Source organism: Mus caroli, unplaced genomic scaffold, assembly GCF_978045245.1.
Source record: "Mus caroli unplaced genomic scaffold, Mus_caroli_1 scaffold_1, whole genome shotgun sequence".
Taxonomy (NCBI): Eukaryota; Metazoa; Chordata; class Mammalia; order Rodentia; family Muridae; genus Mus; species Mus caroli.
The window spans coordinates 165895805-165921426 of record NW_028227256.1 but is presented as its reverse complement, the minus strand read 5'-3'; the positions used below and the strand labels follow the sequence as shown (position 1 = coordinate 165921426).

The following is a 25622-nucleotide window of genomic DNA, read 5'->3' as shown; positions in this document are numbered from 1 at the left end:
CTAAGTATGGAGAGATTTTCAGCATCATTTATTGTGTCTTCTAGCAGAGGCAGACAAAGCTGATGCAGTAATGAGGAAGGATAAAAAGAATGAAGTTGGGGGTGTGAGAAATGAGAGAACTGAACTACAAAATTGTAAAAAAAAAACATTGGCTATAGCTCACTGGGAGACTCCAAATAATGAGCTCTCGATTTCTCATGTTTAAACAAAAAGACTCTAGAAGCATGAGTTGAGGACTCAAAACGAGGCAGACGCTTGGAAGCAAGAGTGAAACATGATTACGTTCATATCTAATACGATCTGCCCTCTTCTGTATCCCCAGATGACATGGAAGTCTGGCTGAGTCAGGCTGGTCACCTCACCCATGGGAAACTTGGCTTTTTAGACTAGAGAAATTAAAGCAATATTTGCCCAGTAGCTTCTCATAAAACCTATATATCCAGTGAGAATCCATGAGCTCATGCTTTCAAATACTTTGAGTTTCTTAAGACAAACACATACCCTATCTTTGTTGAGTCATTAGTTCTCAACTAGGGGTAAGTATGCACCCCAGCAGGCATTCAGGAATAGCTTGGAGATGGTTTTCATTGTCGTCGGCTTCAATGGTGTTACTGACATGAATAGATAGAAATGGAGATCCTTGTAACCATCCCACCAGTCATAAGTTGCTCCCTACGCAGAGACTATCTAGCTGAAAGTGTCAAGCCTGCCAAGACTGGGAAGTCATGCTTTCTGTTTAGATATTATTACATTTTATTATTAAGTTAATTGGGGTTTATTGCATATTTGGGTGTTATTTGTTTTGTATTGTTTTTCGGGAGTAGTTTAGACTCCTAAAGACCATTTGAAATGAAAAGACTATCTTCGGGAACTTGCCTTATGAAAATGCATGTTAACACATTTCCAAGTCACAGTATTTGCCCAAGCAAATGCATTAGATTCCTGGGTGATCCATTACTTCTTCTTGCTCTAATTGAGTGCAGATGTCACTCCGTACACACCCCAAGTATCTGGGTGGCACTTGCCTTCATTCCTTAGCCAAATTCAGAACCTTTCAACTGCCAGGCACATCTTGATGTATGCTGGTTACTCCCCAGCACCCTGCAGATAAAGTGACTGGGTGGTCTCAGCAAGTCAGCTAATATACAGCTGTTCATTGGGGATTCTACCACTTCTAAGAAAACACATTCACTTTCTGTCTGGGATGTATACCCTGCTTGAAAGGCTCTCCATTCTTTCCAACTTTCAATGCTGGGCAAAGGAGTGCCCCCCCCCGCCCCCGCCCGCACACAAACACACCTTGATGCTTGTATAGACTTTATTGTGGTACTAGGAGCACCTGCTCTCTTCCATCCACACCATCACTTCGTCAAGATTCTCAGCAGACAGTCAGAAGCCACGACATGGCTGCACAGAGACCATGGAATGCTGAAACAGCACAGCCAAGAGCGCGGGGGACTATTTCTGCAATTACTGCTCTGATACAAATGCATTTGTACACGAAGTGCATTTGTATGCGCATATTTATCCCTGTGTATATTACACAGTCAGACATATTTACAATTTATCTTTGCACATATATTTTTTTAAATCATCTGTGTCAATTGCAGTGTACATCTTGTAGATGGCACGCTCCACATCTGCATGCTTCCATGGATGCCATGATCCTTGGCATCAGGGTAGCTCTTTGGGAATTTCTACTGTGGCACAGTTTGGGTAATGATTACCAATAGACCCTCAGCCAGGCATACAATATGTGTGACTAGTACATGCTATCTGAGAATGGGCGAGAAATAAAGTACCCAGGCTTCAGACTCAGCACTTTGGGGTCAAGGAGCTTAGGAAGTCTGATAATATGAGAACAGCTATTGTGTAGGTTCTTGGTTCTGATGCCCACAGAACAAGATGCAGATATTGCATTGGCTTTATTGTTTAGGCTTTGCGCCTGTGACTACAGACATGATCCGAGGGGACTACAACTCATATATCGAAGTCTAGGTTGACTATACAAGTGCAAGAATGGGAGCTACAATTCATGCTGTTTCTTCCATAGTTGGGAGGAGGGGGGGCGTTTCCAAAACAAAGTGCCTTAATAATGGAAGGAAGTTCAGACCAAAGTCTAAACTGCACATGATGAAATCTTATGCCTGTTTTTGCTAAGATTGAACATTTCCAATTCCTTCCAGATAAATTATATAGAAAAATACGTGCCAGACAAGTTACAGTCTGTTAGTAGATATTTCAGTCCCCCCTCAACCCATAAAGATAGCACTTCCTTTGCATGGAAAAGCAGGAATGAGAAGTGGGCTAGAGGGAGCAGCAGCATATATAGAAATATAGTTACAGAGCTTTTTGCATGAGGATGCAAACTCCCCAGAACACAGGAAAATGGAGACAGTTCTTAACTTGGGGTTGTTGCCAAGATTATAAACACCTGGTTCCTCTAAATGGCTCCTGCCGTTGACATGTGATGACACAGTAGACAGTTGTATATCAAGTTCCACGGCAGGGTGGAGAATACACTGCCTATTAAGTGGCTGTTCTCTGGGTGAAAAGAAAAGGTCTTCTCCTTTTCCTGGCTGCAGATAGACAGTTCTCTTGTGGAGCTCAGATCCCTGTCTTGGGAGAAGAGATAGAAAGCATCAAACAGGAGGCTGGGTGACTCTCTGTTGGTGGTGGCTGTCAGAAGAAACTCAGAGCAAGAAAGATCACAGGGTTAGAAGTCACAGAGTGCAACTGACCTGGGTCCCTGAGGTCTCTCCTTTACCAGGCTAACGTCATGTTTTTAACCAAACCTTGCACGCCGAGCTTTCTTTCCTATGCGCTGAGCTGCCCGCCGATTTCAGAGCTCTAATTAGTTTCATAAGCCCTGGTATTCAGGGTAAGCTTGGGCTAGGTTCATCCCATGGGAGCCTGTGTAGATGGATCTAAGGCCAACCAGATGGAACTTCCATCTCTGGCAGGTGAAAGCCCATGTTAAACTCTCCTTCTGGAGGCTAATTTTAAAAATTCCTAGAGGCACTTCATGCATGCTTGAAAATTCTGGGCCAGGGTTCTGCTTCGTCTTTCTGTGCTCTGGCAACTGGTAGGAAGACTGGGCTATTCTCACATAATCCTGCAGTCTTTGAGGTTTCCTGAGCTATTGCCACATAGCAAAGTTTACCTTGTTTCTAGAAATGGAGAGTATCTATACACCGCAGGAGTCGTTGCCTCTATGTACTCTCCTCCTGTGTGATGCCCCCAATGTGCAAGATGAATTCAGCAAAGCATATTTAGAATCCAGAAAAGGTACCCAGATGCTCTATGGTGGTAGCAGAAATATCATTGGCCAACCAGTATCGGTGACCATATTCTTCATCCTTTTGGCCTCATGGTCAACCCTAGACTATTAGAGGCATGAAGGAAAACTCCTAAGTAGATGGCACTAGAATACAGCTTCCCCACTTTCAGCTTAAAATCATTAGCCAAAAGCAGTCTTCATGACAACTTGGAACGAGGGATCACTTCATGTAACAGCAACAGTGTGCACCTTCTTGCTTGCTCTGTTCTTCATGCTACTAACCAGGCTCTGTGGATGCTGTTTTTGTCTTACATTTGATTTGGGGGGTTGCTTTGCATGTCGTTCTCCTCTTGGCTGTTGGTTGCAGGGTTGATCCTTTTCCTTTCTGTGATTCAGGTGCCTCACTCTTTCCTTTCCAGGTTCTTCCAGTTCTTTTAACATGTCAAACTCTGGAGATTTGTTCATGAGCGTGCAGTCACTCAATGGGGATTCTTACCAAGGGGCCCAGGTTGGAGCCAACGTGCAATCACAGGTAGGGACCCAGCCAATATGCCACCAGGTGGATTCAGTAGAGTGTACGAGCCTTCAGTTTTCTCAGCATCCTGCTCCTGTCTGGACAGAGAGAAGGAAAAAGAAAGGAAGGGAAAGGCAGACAGGGAGTAGTCAAACCAAATCAGAGTAAACTGAAACAGAACAAAGACAACCATTATCATAGGGGATGGTGCCCATGCTTCGGCTCTGGCTTGTCAGCTACACGAGGAAGGTAGGAAAGGAACAAATACAGAATGAGGTGAAGGAGGCCTGTGAGATGGGGGGAACTGGAGTCTCCGTTATTCATCAGAGGAAAAGGAATTTCAGCCCATTATCTCTTCCACGTTTCCCTCTCATCTGTTGATGTCCCATCTTCAGGATTTGCTAACATCAAGAAGTCATCGAGGGTCAGGCAGATGCATTAGTCCCCCCTGCTTTCATCTTAAGCTTTAAAATTACCGAAGCCATCTTGACTTAACACATACACTTAGTCATCCTTGAGGTCAATGGACTCGAGTTTCTGATGATAAAACCATAAATGGAGCCAAAAATCAAATCATGTGCCAAACCTCTGTGCTTCTTAGTGTAACCATCTACCTTCAAGACAGATACCTCAGGAAGCCATCCTGCTATCTCAGCATGAAGCATGGTCTGAGAGATTGAAGTCATATGCTCTGGGTCACAATGACTTGGGAAGATAGGAGTCACATCTACCTATCTGACACATGGAACAGAAAACATTACATGCCTGGAATAGACAGCTGGCTGGTGACTCAGCCCCTTGTATAGGAAGCACTGCCTAGAATCAAATTTGAGGTGATACAGGCAGGCTCTGGTCATGTGACTAAATGACTTACCATCATCAAAATACTGATTTAAAAAACAAAAAACAAAAAAACTTGGATCTTTATCCCAGTTCCCTCTCTCTATGACATGGCTGTCCAAGAGTAAAAAAATACCTTGACTCAAGTTGCATGAGATAATCTATAGGGAAGAAAAGTGGGGAAGGAGACGCTTCTGTCCTCTTCCCTCCATTCCCTATAGCTCCACATCTCCCTGTCCCCTCACACAGCATTGTACAATCTGTCTCAGTTTCAAGTGTCTTTTATTACTTTTAACTAAACTCATAAGTGACAATGGATTTGGCATCCAGGGGAGTCCCAGCCTCGTGCTTAGGACTTTCCCCCAGGAAGAGCATCTTCAAAATGATTGCTTCACTGTGTGGCATATCCTATCCGTAGCCTGTAAGAAGATGATGTGCTGTGTGCCTTTCTCTCTCTGACTAATTGCCTTTCTGTTGTTGTTCCTCTGTCTAGGTGGATACCCTTCGCCATGTTATCAGCCAGACAGGAGGATACAGTGACGGACTCGCAGCCAGTCAGATGTACAGTCCGCAGGGCATCAGTGTAAGCAAACAAGGTTCCCCCAACCCTTTGTTTCTATTCTATCACTGTCAATTATTTCAAAGCCACAGGGCCCAGAATGCCACTTAGTAGGACTTGTCTTAGCTTTACAGTCACCTAGTTTCTTGTTTCTTTATCGGTCATGCCATCGGCAGCATCCTCCCCAAGAAAGAACGTAGCGATTGGGCAGGCTTCATGCAGGCAGCTGGCGTCTAGGGCTGTCACACGCAATCAGTGTTTGCATGGCACCTGCGGCCACATGCATTCAGCTGAGAGGAGCTGCTAAACAGGTGACACCTAGTACAACAGTGGTAGGAAATGTCACCACAGGCTGGGACCAGGGCACCTGGAGAAGAAAACCAGTGGCCCAAATCCATTGCATCCAGGTCTATGACCATAAGAATAAAACACCCCTCTCCCAATCTGCCAATAGATGATTTTAAAAAATTGACACCAAGGCCTAGTATGTTGAAGGGACAGGGAGGGGGTGCAGACCATCTTCCACTTGTTCTTGGGTGCGCTGGCGGCTCCTGACTAGCATGAAAATTCATAGCGACAAGCTATGTCGCATAGAGTGAAATCGATCAGACAGACACAAGGAGAACCAAGTGTAGATTCGGGACAGCAATCCAACTTGATTTCTCAGATCAGCCGTCTGCTATCTCAGTGGCGATGACAGCAAGCTGGGACATGAGGGAAGCCTGGAAAAGGAGGTTGTTCTTTAGTTCAGGGGTGTTTTCCAGGCTTTTAGGGGTCATAGGAGACTCCGGTAGGATGACCGGCTTGGCATGGCTGAAGAAAGCGGAGCTTCGTTTGGTTCATGGAGAGCCATGCTATTGTTTGTTGCTGTTGGTATTGTTAAAATAAGTTAGGGAGTAGAAGGAAGGCAATATAGTCATGATTTAATAATGAGACCTCAATCTATTCTAATTAAAGCACAATGTCTGCAAGGATGTGGGAGGTGGCCCCTTCGACTCCACATTGAGTCTTGTCCTACCCAATTATGACAGATCTGGAAGGACTCAAGAGAAGAACAACTATCTCATCAGGTGAAGAATAATTATTTTAGAAATGAGGAAGGTAGGACTCATGGCTCCATCAGGAAAGTGCCTGCTATATGGGCACGAACATCTAAGGTTGTATCCATAGTGCCCATGTAAAAACGTCATCCAGCCACACATCCGTAAACCCATCCCTTGGGGAAGCAGAGTCAGGGAGGAGGCCCCTAGAGCTCTTTAGCCAGTGTGAGAGACTTAGTCGTAAGAAACGAAGGGCAAAGCAATGGAGGAAGGTACCAGACTTTAACCTTTGGCCTCTCCAGACACAGACACTTGTGTACATACCAACATGCACATCCCACACCATACACAAACTGCACACACACATAAAGAAGAATTCTTATCCCATAAAAGAGAAAGAGTAGGTGATACGTAACAGTTTTGATGTGGCCCTCACAGAGAGGAATCTGCTTCATCAGGAACAGTCTGAATAGGACAGGAATTGTTCACTGAGTAGAAGCATCAGAGAAGTGGTCTTCTGGTCCCACTCTAAATCTGAAGGTTTCACGTCATTAGAGAGCCTCATACATGGCTTGGCTAGTACCTTGGTAAGGACATGGTAAAAGTAAGTCAGTCACTAGGTAGGAGTTTTGGGGGGTGACATCTATTGCTACTTACAGTTAAGAATTCTCTCTCTCCTATTTTCAGGCAGAATCACGCCTGAGTTCATATCTTAACTACCGTTCTGTCTTTGCGAAGGAAGGCAAGGTCAGCCTGTCTTGTTGAACATACTTACAACAGTCATGCCATTTTTCTAGAAAGGTCCAGAGAGGGGATTCTCTCCATACTGTGCCTATGATCACAGTCATCATTGTTATTATTGTATTAGTGTTGGCATGCTGGGCACCCTGCTTAGGAGAGCACAAGGCCCTCTCAACAAGTCCGAGTGAAGGAAGAAGCTGGCTGGCTAGAGATGTAAGTGCACTTGCATCTGTGTATGGCTGAGCGTTTCTGAGATACTAGACTTCTCCAGAAAGGATTTTGTGCATTAAATGAAAGAGAAGAACATGAAGAATGTATAAGAAGTGGGAACAAAAATACAGATGTCTGGGGGAAAAAAAAACCTGAAGGAAGTCCTTATGAGTCAGTACAAAGTGGGTCTGACAGTTTCTTACTTGGCATATTTTTAATCCCTAACTGCAGTACTATAGTAAGCAGTGCTTGATGGGGGCGAGAGGAGTCTTCCACTATTGACCCTTCTGCATCTGGTGGGCTGGAAATCATTTCTGAGATAGTGTAACAAACATGTGCAGACAATTATGTCTGATTACATAACCTTAGCAACCCACCCCCCCCCCAAAAAAAGACTAGAAACACCATTTGAGCCACTCGTGTATATTTATTTTTTTTTTCCTGTAAATTGTAATAACTTTATTTCTGAGTCTTTAATATTCAGGCTGAGTGCATCAAAGGACAGTGGTCATATGATACGTTAATTCGGTGTCAATTTTTAAATGGGCCACCTACAGGAGATGAAGCATGTTGTGGCAAGATGTATTTTTAGATGGTGGTATTAGAAGCTAAGGCCTAGGCATATACAGAGTAGGTTTCTAACTGCCAAGATAGAGAAAGAGAAAAGGGAGGAGACTCAAGAGGAGACAGGGACAGGAATGAAAGATCTGAGCCAAAAAGCAAAAATAAACAATCCCTACACCCAAAGCAGCCATGGAACTCCCAGCTGGGATCTGGGTAGCCTCTCATTTGATGGAGGACATTTTCTGGGCACGACGCAGCCGCATCCTGGCTGGGTTTCCACAGCACTGATGTCTGATCCAGCTGCTGTCTATTTTTAAGTCGTGTAAAGTGTGGACCTTGAGCTGAGCTCAGAGCAATGGGATTATAAAGTTCTGGAGGTAGGGTCCTATGATGGGGTGCTAGAGAGATGACGGCCTGTCTCAGTAATCCCAGGCATGCTTTGGGGGAAATGAGGAGACAAGTAGAAAAAGGATGGGCTCAGCGTATGTTATTTCACATGAATATGTGAGAAGTGCTTCAGGTGTTAACTTTCTAGTTTGATCTTTGTTCTCCTCTTTATGAACAGTTTTCCCAGGGAGTATTTCTCATTGATGGTAGGATAGGGCACTGTTCTGATGCAAAGACATGGATTTGAAATGGACTCAGAGTTATACAAGACCTCAAGACCCCCTGTTACCCACCATGAATGGTAAATGTCACTTCTTCAAACACTTTGTGTTTTCATATGACCACAGACAATTCTTGATACACATAGAGAGATTCTAAGTAGCGCAGAGAGATTATTTCATTTCTCTGCCAGTCAGACATTCTTGAAGAAGGCCTAACTACGAGAGTCCTTCTTCCCGTCGCCCCTGCTACCATCCTGATTCTGGAAGTCATTCATTAACTAGGGCTCTGCACCAGGCTCCCGCTGCTGCTGTCTTCTGTTCATCTCCTCTCTTGCAAATCCCCACAGAAGCCTTCCAGTGCCATTCTTTGCTGGGAAATCATTAGCAGTCTTGATTCCCTGCCTAAGCAGCCCGAACTCTGAGGCCACATACAAGAGTTTGCATATCTGTTGGCCCAGCCTACCCGTCCTTAAACTCTGGCTTCCAAATCCAGTGACCTTTAATTGGTTACATCTTTAATCCTCCCCTCCTATGTCCGTGCTCCATGTGAATGCCTGGTGCCCCTGAAGACAGTGCTTCTCAGTGGCCTCAGTTGTCCCTCTAACCCCTTCTCTCTGTTGCCCACATGGGCATCCCTTCATTCCCACACTACCTTCCCTACGCCATTCCTGTGTGGGACATTGCTGAGCCTCATCTCAGTAGGTCCTGTCAGATATAGCCTCGGAGCCCCTTTCTTATATAGAGACTCTCCGGGAGAGCACCTGTTTGTTGGGTGGCCATGTCTCTAATGATTCTCCACACTCTCCTCACTCGATGTGGAGCTAGAGCCTGCACACTCTGATTGGAAGAAAATGGAAGCAACCCAAAAGGATGAAAGTTATAATCTCGGATCACAACAAACTGCCCTGAGAGTCTCTTTCAGAATTCACACTGTAGAATCCCTACAGTCTGACAGTTGATTTCCTTAGCTAAAGGGGCACCACATCAACTTTCTTGCGCCCCATCTCCTCCCCTCTCTCCATCTCCCCAGATTGTATCTCGAGTTCAAATGTGCAGAAGGAAGAAGTCTGACTCCAAGAAATCCCTCCCTTTGGAGTTAGAGATTTGTAAAAACAGAACCGTTACCCTGTAGGGTGAGATTATTTATTTTAAATTGTTTTGAAATGTGAGTTAAGGGAGTGGATTTGCTGCAGCCAGCCTGGAATGTCAATCCGCCTGTAGATTTTGCTTACTTAAAGGTTTTAGTGAACGTGTGAGTGTTTGTTATTATCTCTGGAGAGGCAGCCTGCCAATGACATCCAGTCATCAGGGGGAAAAACATTAATTTTTGGTTTGTGATAATTATAGAAATGGAAAAATAGAAGAGATGAGGCTTTTATCTTGAAAAATTGTAATGCAGGTGTTTTGTTGGAGTTTTCTTCTTTTTTTTTTCCCCTCATGTTAGGTGGACAAGGAAAAGAGTGAACACTGCTTAAGTAAATAAATAGAATGTAAATCATTAGGACAGAAATATCCTACCAGTTCAGTAAACATGTGACAAGCACTTAGATACCACAAGGTTTATTTAGCAACACTCAGCCACATGCCAGGCTTTATGGTTCTTAGCTGCTTCTGAGAGACCTTTCAGTTGCGCGTATTAAGATGGGGTGGCCATGTATGAAGTTGGAGGGCTGGGGTGGAGGTGAGGGGGTTGAGTAATCATTAAATTCATATGCAAATTGAATGTTAACAATCTCATTTTAGTCATAGCGAGCTTAATTCCCTCATAAATTAAATTTGAATGTGACTTTTGAAAGGGTTAAATTGTGTCCAGAAATGCTTCTGGTTTGCTGCCTTTGGATGACATTCAGGTCCTAGGACCTGGGATGAGGGCAGAGCCCCAGGCTAGTTATGTGAAGGGGCTGAGACAAAATGGAGAGGAACACACATGCATGGCCAGACTCTGATGAGTTCCCTTCATGACAGAACTCTTTGAATAAATAGATCAGAAGACCTTTAAAAGTTAATACAGTGTCTACACCTGCATGAAAGACTTAAAAAAACAGTTTTTTTTTCCTCTGCTCAAAGTTGTTAATGAATCAAAAAAAAAAATCACAGTGTTTTAATGTTATATACATCCGTCATTTCTCCTGGCTGCCAGCTTAAATGCTCTGGAAGCAAATACGGGCAGACCATTCATTGACTTGTTCGTTCATTTTCATTGGCCTGGACACTCGCCCATTCAATAATCATAAGCACATTTTTTTTAATCTTTGGGGAAATGTACATATGTCACATATGTCACATGTAGGTCAAGTGACAAAAGTGACCTGGACCTGGAATAATTCAAACCTCTGATGATGGTACTAGAGAGAAGTCTCTGCAGTTAAGACAACCCAAGATTGTTTCTTACAACTATCTGATTCTACTCCCAGGGATTCCCCTTTTCTGGACTCTATGGGCATCAGGCAAGCACATGGTGCATAAACACACATTGGGGAGGTGGGCAACCATAGACATTTAAAAAAAAAAAGAAGAACCAAAAACAAAACAAATCCCTCTGATGCCAATCAACTCAGGAACAACCAATAATATCTTTAGAAGAGTGTACTTCCCACCTCCCAGACACCCATACCCTGGGCTTCAGCACAACAGCAAGCATCTTTTCCTGCATGCTCCTTACCTCTTTGTAGATTCACAGTGAACTTATTTGTCCTCAAAGCCAGTGATATTTACACTCCAAGGGCACTACACTACATCCATACTCTGTGTGCACGCGCATGGTCTCTGTCTCAGTTCTGCCCATGTGACTATGGACAGCTTATTTTCCTTTGAGAGGATTCCATTTCCCAAACTCCAGAAAGGACAATTGAGATGAATGTTATATAAGCCATTGTCCACTTAATATTTTATATTATCTATGAATAGTGATTATTTTCCTATCCCCACAAATCAATAAGTATAGCATGAGGAGAGATGCTCAGATACACAAATAAGAATAAATTGTATTGCTGGGAAAATTCTAGGCTGGGAAGTTACCAATGTCCTCCATGTTCTTTTCATTGAAATTGTGTTTCTAGCATCCTGTACAGCTCAGGCCACTCTCAGGTTCTGAGAAATTATTCCAGACTCATGTGGCTCCTGCCTTCTACACTGTGAATAAAAAACACAACTTCAAAAGGGAATTCACTTTTGTGGTTGCTCTGAAAGGGCCATGTCCCCGTAGACCTCAGTAAACACTTAGTATAATAAATTAAGCAAAGCCTAGTTATGGGAAACAGCATAGGTTTCTGAAGAGGACCACTCTCTACTGGGTCTAGCCTGGTCTACTCTTTCTTTCTGAAGAAGTCTATGTTCAGAGACAAGCTTGTCTTGTGTATACTATTATTCTGTTCTTGTTATTATTGTTGTTCCTCCTCTTCTTCTATCTCCTCCTCCACCTGCTCCTCCTCCTCCTCCTCTTCTTCTTCTTCTTCAAAAAAAATCCCATTGTTTTGATACAAAAGTAAAAGTGGGTAAGTTTTTGAAGTTTCTGCTTCTCTGGTTATATTTTAGTCTGAGGAGATTCTTTTCCAGATCTCTAAATATTAAATATTTAGAAATCTTCATATCTAAATCTGCTTCAGTTTTACAGTATGGATAGCAAATGAAGAAATGATTCATTCAACAAATATTTTGTGAGAACCTTCTAATATCCCATATCAATAAGAGAAACATTAATAGGATGTAGCTCTAGCAATCCATAACATTACCGGAAGCTGAAAGGAATGGAGATTATCTGCCTTAGTCATCTGGTTCTTGGACAGAGAGCTATACCACCTAATACAATCAATATAATACATTATCTTAAAGGCATCTTGGAACTAGATGTCAAAAGAGGCATTTATATATGTCATCCAACCATCTAAAATATTTGAATTACTTATAAATATGATTGGCCTTTGCTGTGTATTCTTTTATATTTATTACAAGTCGTTACAGCAATGGGATTTTTGTCTTGGTAAGAATCGTCTATTTTAATCTTGTTTAGTAAGTTAACACACAACTATGTAGTACTTGGTATGTGACTAGTGTTTAAAAAAGGGGGGTTAATCTTACCTAATTTCAATTAATTTAAAAATAGTCACTTGTACGTACTGGCTGCCATCTTGGGCAGTGAGACCTATGTGTTCTGCCAGTCATTTGACAGACACCCAAAGTCATTCAGTAGTGTGAGAGGCATGGCGATGCTGTGAAAGAAGGATAAACACTCTTAAAAAAAATACAGAAAACAATGATTTTTGCTGTTCTAAGATAAATAAAACCCTTATTTAAAATTAGCCACGTATGGGAAGCTAAAACACATTAGCATAAGGATAAACTTTAAGCAAGGAAATAATATGGAGGCATATTTAAAATATAAATATAGAATTACCTACATTTATTATAGTCCTTACTTGCAGTAATTTTCAGCTACTTAATTCCCCTAATTATAATTTTTCTAGCCTGCCCAGGTCATGTTCATGTTGAACCCTTTGGCTAAGACTTAAGCATTCCACGCTTCTACAAAGTGCAGGCTCTATTTCAGTTCCCTCTGCTGACCTCTGCAATCCTCTCTCACAGCCTTTGCCTTGCCACCTCCTTCCTGCCCTCTTAGTCTGTGCAGTGTGGCTGGCACCTCAGCAGTATCACCCGGGGGGCCAGTGAACAGTGAAGAACTTTGGTCCCCATCCAGACCTGTTAATTTGGTTTCTAAGATTTCACTTGATCCCCTTGTAAGTTCTAAGCTTGTGAAAGTCATCTTGAGGGCATCAAGTCTTTAAATCCTTCTTAACATAAGACTTCTCTAAAATAAGGAAGTAATATATTGGTTTCTTCTTAAAATTCTTTAATTTTTCAAGAATTTTCTTTAAGCATTGGTGGATATGCCCTACCCCCAAAGGAAGAATTTAATGTGTAAGGGACTGGGGAGATAGCTCAGTTATCCTTGCAAACATGAGAATTTTGGTTCCGTTCCCCAGAACCCATGTAAGAAGTCAGCGCATTTATACAATCCTAGAATCCTGGGGCTGGCAAGGTGAGGTGGGAGACAGAGACACGTGGATCCCTGGAAATGCTCACCACAGTAAATCTAGCTCATGTAGCAAAATCCCAGGCTAATGAGGGACTGACTCTCCAAGCACGTAAGTGCCCAAGACTCCTGAGGACTGACACCCAAGTTTGAATTGACCTCCACTTGTGTCCCATGCATGTGCACACAAACCCACACACGTGCACTTGCACACATGATTTTTTTTATAGTACAACCAAACTGGCTAGATTCTGCCATTGTATCTGCCGGTGTCGTCATGCACACGTATGTGCACCCTTCAAACCTTCATCAGTTCATAGAACATTCCACAGAACATAGTATGCTTCCCCTTACATAAATATGGCTGTTATGCGTATCATGACCAGAGTCAGTGCTTACACATACTGTTTTCATTCTGAGGCCACATTTTCTACAACTTGATGTGCAAATTGTGAGTGCACATTCTCAGCATTTTGGTGGGTACAGTAAGGACACGTGTGCTTTGGTTTCTGTGCTATATCTCCATACACCTGCCCGGTTCTCATAATTTATAAAGACAAACAAAAGGGCAGGTAGAGGAAGAAGGGCAAAGCCCATAGGTATGCACAGAACAGTCTGGACTTTTCCAGGCTGTCTAAGGTTCCTTTCCTTCCCCTTCCCCAGCCTACCTCACCCTTATACTTGTCTTGGAGCCAAGGAGTGCTAGAAAAGCCATTTAAACTCAAGTAGGGTGATTTATTCTATATTTGCCTATGGTTTTGATCTGGTATACTTTCTTTTAAAGGGAATTATAAACTGCCCTTTTCATATGAAATGCTTTTGAAATCTGTATAAACAGAAACATCAGAAGGACTCCCTCATGTGTAGGATATTAAAGCTTCCCTTTTTTTTTTTTTTTTGGCATTTTTCCCCATTTTAATCTGGTGTCCTTGAACTACAACTCTACTCTGTCTTCCTTGACTCCCCAAACTCAGACAAAACTTTTGCCCTCGTAGTTAGGACTTGCATGAGACTTACATCTATCTACTCAAGGAAACAATCATGGCCACACCTGAGCTTCCCCCAAAGGGACACTGCCAGGGAATGATGCTCTGACACAGGAAGTATTTGGTCCTTCCCTCATCCACTGAGACATTCTGGAAAGACCTCCCATGAGTTTGAAGGCTCTGTGCATCTTCTGGATGGGGAAAAGGACAGCAGACATGCCTCACTACCTCACTCTGTGTTTACAGTTCTAGTGCTAAGCTTGGTTTCCACTGATTATGCCAGGAGCAGTAGCTCATTATATTTATTGAGATCCTACTAGAGCCTTGTCAACTGAGGCCAGAGTGATTATGTGTTTTGCCCAAGGTCAAGTAGCATGTAACAGAGCCAGGTGTGGATCCAGTAGTCATAGTCCTTAAACTGCTTAAATGTGGGCATTGTCAAGATCCTTGTACTATGAGCATCTGATAAGTTGCCCTGCAATGCATCTTTTTTTTTTTTACCTTGTGATTTTTTTTATTACATCTTTTCCTCAATTACATTTCCAATGCTATCCCAAAAGTCCCTATACCCTCCCCCCTACTTCCTGCAATGCATCTTTTGTAACTTAAAGGGTATGAGAAAGGACTCTGAGAACGGATTCCCTCTTCAATTGGGTACCCTCTCTGAAGTCTTACATTTCGTCAATTCTGTCATCAAAATTAAAGCTGGACAATTATAAGAACAGTCCTATCCTGCATATGCCTACCCTCTACCTTGGTCGTGATGTTTTGCCCAGAGGCCTCATGAAACCCAGAAGTGATAAGAGATCACAAACCAAGCATCTCTTGTAAAAAGACTGGGTGGTTCATTGTGACAGAAGGGAAACTTTGTGTCTGGAATATGGAGTACTCATATCACTTAGAAGTGGCTTTGTTGCTGTTGCTTATTTTTCTAATCTGGAGGACAGTAAGAGGGGGAAAGGGGATGTGGCTTTTGCCTGTGAATATTTTAATAGCTTTTGCATGTTAAATGATGGTGTTAGGAGCTGAAAGGTTCACAGGGAAGAAACTGGAACAGCATCTACTTAACAGGCATTTCTCGGAGACAAAGGGTAAGAAAACCCCCTCACCTTGCTGGCCCAGGACCTTCATAGAGTTTCCTTCCTCCTTGTGCACATAACACTTAAAATATAAGTTAAAAGGAGTAAATGCATGGGGATATGAATATGAATATCACTTGGATAAAATTAAGAAAGATAAATAGGGAAAATATAGAGCAAGAGTTAATAATTTTTTAAAACATGAGACAGTGAGAAACAGAAGTATGAAATAGAAATACACTATTCACTTGTAAAGTGACAACCGGACAAAATTGGCAACAGAGGGATAAAACTGTATATGGAATACAAAGTGAGGGTTAAAAACAATTAAGATACATAAGTACTAAAGGAGGACAATAAAAGCAAGTATGCTGGGACACGTGGTTAAATAGACCCCATCCGCAAGGACACAGAGGCTCAAAACAACAAGCCAAAATCATATAAAATAGCGACTTAAAGGACAATTAAAAAGCAATAATGATAGAGGATTAACGGGCTAGATTGACACTTGTAATTGTATTCATTGCTAGCACTGACTTGCTTTTTGATGTGAGGCACTTCATATGCCTTAGCTTACTTAACTCACATGTACTCCTAAAATGCCAATACTTAAGAAAGTGCAAGCAAAATAGATGAACATCAGAATAATTCACCAGAAAAGTGGTGAAAGCTAGCAAGATGGACCTGCAGGTGACACGTTCCCATTATTTAATCCTTTTGTTAAATTTTCATGGGTACTTCCCGAGGAGTTCTCTTTCTCTTCCTCTCGTGAAGTGTCTGGGGCTATCTATATCCATCCTCTTAGTGGCATCAGTAAGGTGGTCCTTTTCTAGAAGGAATCCTCAGTGGTGAAAACTCCCAATACTATTCGGACCTTGTGGCAGTTGACAAGCCTGTGATGGGGTTCCGCCTCGGAACTTGGCTCAGGTTCCTCGGATGTATTCTAAGGCATCCTAAAGTTGGGATGAAGTCCTTTGCTGATCTGTACTTGTCCTCTCTCTTGGACCATGGACTTCTGAAAAAGGATCCTTTTTCTTGTGCCCAGAACAAAGTACTTCAGCTTGAGCCTGATACTTAGCATACAGTGAATGCTTCTTTAAAATGAAGCCAGATCAGTGGTCCCCAACCTTCCTAATGCTGCTACCCGTTAATACAGTTCCTCATGTTGTAGTGACCCCAACCATACAATTATTTTGTTTCTACTTCATAATTGTGATTTTACTGCCATTATGAATTATAATGTAAATATCTGGTATGAAAGATCTCATGATATAGGACCCTAAGAGGGTTGCAACCCACAAGTTTACAATCGCAGGTCTAGATGAAGTTGCTACCACTGTGGGGTTGTGTTGTCGATGTTATTGTAGGGATAGGTTGGGTTTGATTTGATTGGGTTGAGTTGTTGGGTTGGGTTGGGTTTGGTTTGGTTTGGTTTGGTTTGGTTTGGTTTGGTTTGGTTTGGTTTGGTAGACGTGGTCACCTGGCATCAGATTGTTGAGACTGGTTTTTTTGTTTTTTGGTTTTTTTCCTGCCTGAAACCTACACAGACATTCATTTGTGTAGTCTCGAATGTTTCTCTACCAGAGCGACCTGAGCAAGGCCTTTTCCCCTGACCTTTTCTATTTATTATAGATTTGCCATCTTTGACCTCCTCCTTGTTTCTATAATTCTATCTCTGCATGCCGGAAATATCTCACAGGGGGTAGATAACAGTAGCTTCCCTTCCCCCATCTTCCCTGTGCAGGAGGTGATGTCAAAGTGGTTTGAATTTGATCCAGAATTCCTCCCTTCATCCATGCTTTGCTCAGTAGACATACTCCTATGGTCTCTCACTAATCAGTTTTTATGTTGGGTGGGCATGATGGAAGAAAAGACAAAAAGAGTCCCGGTGCCTCTTCTCTAAGTAGGCTGCCATTCTGTCTTGGTGGATTTCTGTGTTTGAAGTTATTTTTCAAAGGAAGGGAGTTTCTCTAAGTCTTAAGTTTTCATAGGTAAACTCACTTAAAAGAACTCAGAAATGACTTGGTAACACTCTCCTTGGAAGCCAGACCCCCTCCACACACAGCCCCTTCATGCAGTCTCTTCCAGGTTGGTCACAATCTGATCTCTTCTCATCCCCCAGGCTTTCAGAGATCTACTTGGGGGTGTAGATTTTCTTTTATACGCTTTGTTTAAATCTTCAATGTATTTTTTTCTTTTTCTTCTTTATTCTTTTTGACGACAAATGAATAGTTAGTACTGAAAATTAGAGAAAACAAAAAAATAACCCAGAATAAAATTACCACTTACTTTCAGCACTTCGGTCTGCCGGTACTTTGTGTGTATGTTTTTATGTGGGTGTACAAGAGTTACCTGTCATTTTGTAGCCTACTTATTTTCCCAAAAATATGTTATGCATACTTTTCCATATTATTAAACATTCTTCTCAAACATAACTTTAAATAGTTGCGTAGGAGCATGTTATAGGGCAGGTCCATAATTTTTTAGTATTATTAATAACGCAGCAGTAGACTTCCTGGTTTAGAAAATACAACACATGTTTTCTGTTATTTCCTTGGATAAATTTCTAGAAAAAAAATGGTGACATCAAAGGATAGGAACGTGTCTAAGGCCTTTGTAATAATGTATTGTAAACTTTCCTTCTGGAAAGTTCTATTATGTTGTAGTTCCTACTAGCAGTTTATAACTAGAATTTCCCCCACACCCTCAATAATAATGCCCGACAGCATTTCAGATTTTGTGAACTGTTTTGCTTTAATTTTACTTTTTTTTTAATTAGTGGTGATGTTGGATTTTTTTTTCATGTTCATTTTTTATCCCTCACCAACTTCAAAGGACTTCCATGCTGTAAGGATACTAACTTCTGAACTTAGCTAACACTTCAAGGATAAAGTACTGTTTCCAAATGAAAGAGGCAGGTTCAGAGTGAGTCACTATGTCTTTTTCTGTCTCTTTGGGATCTTGAGAGAGAAAAGCTGGGTAGAATACTTGACTCCCAGAGGTCTGAGGTAACTTGACATCTTCAGTACGTCTGACCTGTTTAAAAAAAAAAATCTACTCAGTATTGTAAGATGGAACTTAAAAATTATCCATAGGAACCTAAAGATACGTTATTAAATATAGGTTAAGTATCTTCAAGGATATTTCTTTGAAGATATACCTTATACCTATTTGACTAAGTCAAATAAATTAAGTCTTTCCTTGCCTAGTTCATAACCTGGTTGAAGAAATAGACACTGCATATGTTTAAGGTCCCTTTTTGTTATGACCTTGGCTAGACTGAGGTCAAGGAAGTTCTCCTTTGAGAGACTTGCAGCTTTTCTTATGCCTGTTTCTAGATCAGCTGCCATATGTATTCTTTGACCATCAGTAAGCAGCACACTTTTCTAGACTCCTGAATTCAGACCGTTTGCCTTCTCGTTCCATAGTACAGCATCTAGAAAGGCCAAGGCAGATTCCTCATCCATCAGGACAGCTGGAAATTTTCCACTGCAGAAATTGCTGTAATTAACTAAAGGGGGTGGCGGGGGATGTGATTTAAGAAGCTCGACCATCTTATGCTTAGATGGGAACCTCAGAATACAAGTAGGTACCTGCTAACATCCATGGACTATCGACTGAATAAAGCTCCTGAACTTTAAATTGTTGAGTCCATAGATTATTCCAAGCCCTCACTCTCATTTCAACAGAAAACGGAATTTTCTTATAACGACAACAACATCCACTGTAAGTGCATTGGGCACAATAGTGCCTAATGTCCCTCCACACTGTCTGCCTGCTTCTTCCCCCTCGGCTTCCCACTATATCCCGCCCCCACCCCTCTGTTAGCTGTAATGACCCTGCAAACACTAAATGGCATTTGAGTGCATTAAGCAGCAGACTCTCCAGTGACATAGCAATTACGGCTCTGAAATAGATTTGGTGCGTCACAGAAGATAAGGGTTTTGAAAGTTTCTGTTGTGATTATAGCCTGTAACTCCCACAAATAATAGGCTTCAAAATAAGAGGCTGCCAGCGAAGCCTTTGTGGCTTTGTCTCAGTGATGGCACGTAAATTGCTATTAATGTCCTAAGTGTACTTGAATATGCCAGTCTTTGGGATGTGGAGTTGGCTCCATGTCTCTCTTTACGCGGCATGTCATTGTTGGTCTGATAATCTGGGGTAATTGCTGTCTCTTGGATGGTCAGAAAAGTGTAAGAGGTTTAGCTTCCTGCGTGACAGTAAATAGCCTCAAGATTTACAGGGCCAGGGCATGTTCACAGTCCAGGCTGTGTGTGTTCCCAGCTTAGCCACCATCATCACAGCAATGTGGACATTATATCTGTGTGTACCCTGAGTCAACGATACACTTGGCAGCCAAAGCCAAGCAAAATCAAAGGTTATGAAAATGAAATGAAGAAGTCAGTTCAATGTGGGATCAGCCAATTGGATCATTTATCCCAAGAGTTTTAAAAATGTATGTTTTGCTTGACTTATCTAGATTTGGCTATATCAGTAAACATTTTCTTACATACTATACCTATTGCTTTCCATTATAGCCGTGTGTGTGTGTGTGTGTGTGTGTGTGAGCGCACACGTGTGCCTGTGTCTGGTATTTGTGTGTGTATGTGTGAAGTCTTGGGCTGTCATGAGTAATTTCTAAACCTATTTTAGTGGCCCTCGAACTTCAGGAATTGTGGAACAAATATATGATTTTTGACTACTGTATTGATTTGTGTGGGGACAGGGGAGGTTCTTTGAATGTCGTGAGTAATTTCTGAACCTGTGGCACTTAAAACTTAAACATGAGGAAATGTCAAAAGTGTATATGGGTTTGTTTTTTTTTTTTGACTGCTGTATTGATGTGTGTGTGTGTGTGTGTGTTGGTTTGTGCACCTCTGAGGATAAAGGATGTTTATTCAGCTATAAATAGAATTCTCTTCACCAAAACATCTCTATTTGGCTGAATCAAGCTGAGCCTATTTTTCTTGGCCAGAAGATCAGGATAATCTTTGAAAAGTTAAATAAGAACTGACTTTTCAGTTTTAACCCTCTGCTTATTATGTAGTTCGACTCAGGAGCCCTGTGCATATGTGGCATAGAAACATTTTGTAAAATCGTTTTACTTGTACTTTTAATAGGAGTGAGAAAGCAATCCTACACCTGAAACAGTACAGTGTCTCACATTCTGTGCGAGCCTCAGAGTACTACAGCTGCCTTCAGCCTCTGTCTTCTATGCCTTATGTAGCACTGTTAATTCCAGGTCTTCATGGTAGATGAAGGTAGGAAAAAAGGTGCTCACTAGGGAGCAGCAAAGCAGGTCACCTCTGAGTGCCAACTCGAAATGATGACTGTACATTGCCACCTAGCCCCAGTGCCCCTTGTCTGAAGCACTCAGAGTATTATCCCATGATGGGGACTAAGTTTGGTCAATTTAGTGTCCTCTCCTGAGGAGTTAGAATGAGTTCTCATTGATCTCTATGTCAATGCCAATATGTATTTATCATCCAGGGTAAGCAAATGACCTATCCCACATAGTTTTGCAACCAGGGCCCCATCTTCCTAGGGTCAGGATACTGGCGCAGCTTTCAAAGCACCAGTTCTTCATTCATGTAACAAAGGTGTTTCTCTGAGAAGCTGCTTCGTTAGACAGGTTCCTCGCCTTCATGTGCCTTCTTGTTGTATTATTTACCGCCTCACTAAGGAGAAATGTCAAAGCAAGATCTTCCTGGGCTCTTCAAGTCCAGCGATCAAGTTTCCTGTGTCCTCGGCCCTATTTCTAACACCTGCCCCATGGCCACGTTTGGATTCCACAGAGCCTTTAGCTAGAGTTCTCTTTCTGTTTGGAAGCCTCTTTGCTCCACTCTTTTACTTCTCTGTGTTCTATTCACCTTTAGACTGACAGTCCAGAGTGTCTATGACATTCTTATATACTATTCTGACCTGGCACTTAGAATAATCTAATATATATATAATATATAAACAAATGTCTATTTTCCACAAAACTATAAAATCCTTGATACTAGATACTAGATTTTTTTTCTCCTTCATTTTTCTATCTATCCCCCATATCTCATATCTCTAGTAAGTGGCACACAAGATAGAACTAAAAAAGACAGTGTTCCCATGGAGATCTGAAAAGCTGGGCATGGTAGAAGGTCAAAAGGTCAGTGGAGTCCAATCTAGAGAAATGCATGATAGTGCATCTTGAAGAACCCTGCAAGGGGATAGCTATCAAGCCTGACCTTGAAAGATGATGTGGATTCCATAAGACGAGGAGACCTAGACAAGCAAAGCCAAAAGAAGTCCCCACTGGACTTCTCTTTAGAGCAATAAGACATCTCACTTTGCCTACATAGGATCTGCTACTTCATTGCAACATCTTAAGCTGCCCGAGTCGTTATAGCAAGAATATGATTTCCCAGTAATGTTGACTGCCCTGTGTGCCCTTCTGAAAGACCTGCCCAGCAAGATCATAGAGTTCCCGAGTTTATGGTAGTATGCCCGTGGTAAGACAGTCCCAGTGTCGCCTAGGGCTAGGTAGCAATCAGAGAGGAATCCTCAGCTGTCAAGAAGGTTGTCGAATCCTAGAGCCAGCATTAGAAGATCCAGGCAGATCACTGATTTTCGGGACCTATGAGGGAAAGTAGCACTAGGTGAGATTTCATATAAGATTTCGTCTCAGAGGGAGACCCAATTCTAAGATCAAGTGGGGGTCCTAATCTTTAAGGAACTGTGGGACACTAAGCAGATCTGAGGCAGAGAGGAAGAGATCTTCTCATCCACAAGGGAGTTTCTGTTTAATAAGAACGTTTCTGTATAAGGGTCCTCAGATGCAAGGTCAGGGTAAGGTGGTTAACACAACTGATGCCGAGACAAGTATATCTGCAAGAAATCCCCAAAAGAGGCTACCTCACTTAGCCAATAAAAGTATTACCAAACAATAGCAATAACAAAACAGGATTTGTTTTGGCAAAAATCTGTATTTGGTGTGTATAAGTGCATTCTGTATTAGACATGTCACCTTCATTGCCATAGCCTAAGATGGAAGATGGATTGGGGTCCCATCTCTGGAAAGAGAAAAGATAGGGAAGCATGCCCTGGAGGGGGAACATTAGGGCAGTGTCTGCACATTTCAGAGTCTTCACAATACTCACAGTGGTGACATAGAAACTGTCCGGATTCCAGGTAAGAAATGTACCTTCTCCTTGACTCTTTCTGGACACTGCCACTTCTTGAGATGCTGTGTGAAGCCCTGTGCAACATCCTCAACTTTTCTCCCTGGAAACAAAGTACCATCATGTAAATGTTAATCATAGCAAACTGTTTAGAATAAGCTGTCTTCCTGGTGACAATTTAGGAAGTAAGGGAAAGGTTACAGCCTGCATTCAGAGTTAACCCAGACACTAGACCCACTTCTGCTTGGTGTTTTGAATAAATTTTAAATGTACTTCACTGCTTCCAAATACTCAGACTGTGCTGTCGAGCTCAGAAACCTGATCTTCCTGTATCTTCCCTTGATGGGGACTGGATGCTATGGAGTCCCCCATGTGTCTATTTCATGTTCCCTTCAAGATACGTCTATCAAAATTTGTGATGTGTCAGACACTGTGGTAGGCTCTTTGGACTCAGAGACATTACACAGCCTTGCTGCTGGGCTTTGGGTCTTGTGAGAGAACAAATGTGATGTGGTGGTGTAGGTGGGGTGACCAGATGTGCACAGAGCCTTGAGGAGCCTGGTGCAGAAATGGACATGGCCAGGGAACCAAGTTGCAAGGACAATTAAACTCAGCCTTGCAAAGAGCTTCTACATAAGCGGATATCACTGGATGCTTGAGAGCATTGTATTCAAGGAGAAAGAAGTAGAGCTGCTCTGTTATGGGAATCCCTAAGTAGCCTGAGACGGTTGAAGTAGTAAATGAGAGTGTTGGCTTGGGAATAAACACAATCAAAGATGCTATAGACTGGATGAGGACAGTGACCCTCATCTTGAAGCCAATGGAAAGTCTCAAAAGGTTTACCCTGGGCAGTGATATGATCAAAATTACATTTTCGAGAGATCCCTTTGGGGCAGCTAGAGATAAGCTTGGAGGAGTGCCAGGCTAAGCCCAGATCTGTTTCCCATTGTAAATTTTCCTGGGAAATTTTAAACTAGAGGATGACCCCTGGGGGACTTTCCAATCACATTTGTACCACAATTTGACATTCCGAAGCCTCCCTTGGTAAGCACTCACAAGGTTATCTTGGGAAAGCACATTAGGAAAACAGTTCTTCTAGCTTGATAGAAAAACAACAAATGAGGTCACACATAGTGGCACATACCTATAATACCAGCACTTGAGAACCAGAGACTGAAGGATCACAATGTCAAAGCCAGGCTGGGATACAGAGTGGGACTCTGTCCACATTTGAGAGGAGGAGGAGGAAGAAAAAGCAGTAGAAGAGGCAAAGAAAGGGATGGAGGGAACAAGAGGGAATGGGACCTTGGGTCTAAGGTGTAGCTTCCATGTGAACTGATGTGTCTAAGACACAGAGAAAGTGTGTGTGTGTGTGTGTGTGTGTGTGTGTGTGTGTGTGTGTTTAACCCACATGTGCCCAGAGGGAAAGACAGGATACATCCATGTTCTTTGTTTTGCTTCCTCGTTGACCCACCAGCCTGGCTGATTGAGGGCCTGCGGCACGTACACCTCGTCGTCCATGCTGAAGGCATCTCTGATAATGGCATCTGGCCCGTATGCAGATCTAGCTCAACTTGGTGCTGACATCAGCCAGTTTGTGGCACCTCAGCGTATTTCTGGGTTGCAAATGAGAGTTTCTTAGTGCCAGGCTCGCTTGGGCTGTCAAATCAGGTGATGAATTCTCTGTATCAACAGTGCGCTGCTAAGGTAAGCGCAGAGGAAGAGCGGGAAGGAAAGGAGATGGGACAGGAACTGCTTATAGCCCACCCACCAGCCTAAAGGCCCCACAAAAGCCAGGGAGAGGCAGCTGCCTGTCGGCCCCTGTTCTGGTTTGAGAAAAGTGGCAGAGAAGAAAGAAATTTTCCAGTCTGCCATTGCCTAAGGCTTGCTCTGGGAGCTCATTCCTCTCCCTTTCTCTCTCTCTCTCTCTCTCTCTCTCTCTCTCTCTCTCTCTCTCTCTCTCTCTCTCTCTCTCTCTCTTCAGACCACCATGCTCAGTCTTTAGGTATACTTCTAGCAAAATCTGTCCCAGAGTGGCCTATAGACTAGAGAGTCACTTTTGTTTCAAGCATTTGCATCCCTGTCCCCTAATATCTTTCATCTGGGTTTTGAAGATTTCTATTTCTTTTCCTTACCTTGGAACCCTGATGCGTTTAGTTCCAGTTTTTATCCTGTTACCTTTCCCCTCTATAAGGTTCTAGCCTATCCGGTTGCCTTTAGCTTCGCCAGGTGAAACTAAAGGTAAGATAGGGTCTTGCTTCTCCACCCTATGCAAATGACTCTTCTATGAGGAATGGTTTCAGAAATGAAAAAGACTAAGTCCTTAAGGGTGGTTCCTGGGTTGAGCACTGTGAAGTGTTGTCCATTATGAAGGACAGCGTGAATCAGACAGGAAAGTCGGGGTGCAGAGAAAAACATATTCTTAGCTTCCACCTCCCTCCCGCAGCTGCTAATGAAAGCATCCTTTCCTCTCACTACGCCCAGATAATAAATACACAAAGGCAGAGCTTTCTGCTTAATATTCACCCGCAGTCAGGGAAGAGGGAAAGAATTGCTCCCGAGGGTTAATGTGGCAGTAAGTGAGGTCAGCTGTTTCCCAAGATGGCACGGCCTCTGAAGGTCTTACGTTAAAGCTGGGGAGCGTTACCTCGGAAGCAGCTTGAGTGATTTACGGGAAAGACAGTGCAGTTGGGTTCGGTTTGCTTGCAGTTTCTGAGCTAGCCATTTCCAGCCGCCACAGCAGCGGGCGGCCCTCCACTGTACAAAACACTTCTAGGGAAGGGAATTCTCCCAGGTCTCTTGGCACCATGTGAAAGTGTCTTATAAAGTGCTTCTCCCTGTCTGACTTGAACCTCCTGTGCGAGTGTCTCCTCAATTTGGCAAGAAGTAGGGGATCCTGGTTGGTATATCTTTGGGTAAGGTGATCCGCTACACAATTTGACTCAAGCCACTAGTGCTTTCCTGGAATACGGACTTGGGACTAATGTGGAAGAATTTTGCCCTGGGATGGTGATT

General features: G+C 42.6%; 1 protein-coding gene across 5 annotated transcripts in view; it reads left to right on the top strand.

Annotated features, from left to right (window-relative positions):
- The window catches only part of Pbx1 (PBX homeobox 1), a 312214-nt gene that overhangs the window by 244251 nt on the left and 42341 nt on the right, over positions 1–25622 (top strand). For 3 of the 5 annotated variants that reach the window (XM_029480163.2, XM_029480164.2, XM_029480161.2), the window contains exons 7-8: positions 3700–3812; positions 5128–5217. In XM_029480163.2, coding sequence (XP_029336023.1) covers positions 3700–3812; positions 5128–5217 — 203 coding nt within the window. The remainder of the gene's footprint in view (positions 1–3699; positions 3813–5127; positions 5218–25622) is intronic. The other 2 variants (XM_021158888.3, XM_021158883.3) reach the window with 1 other exon arrangement.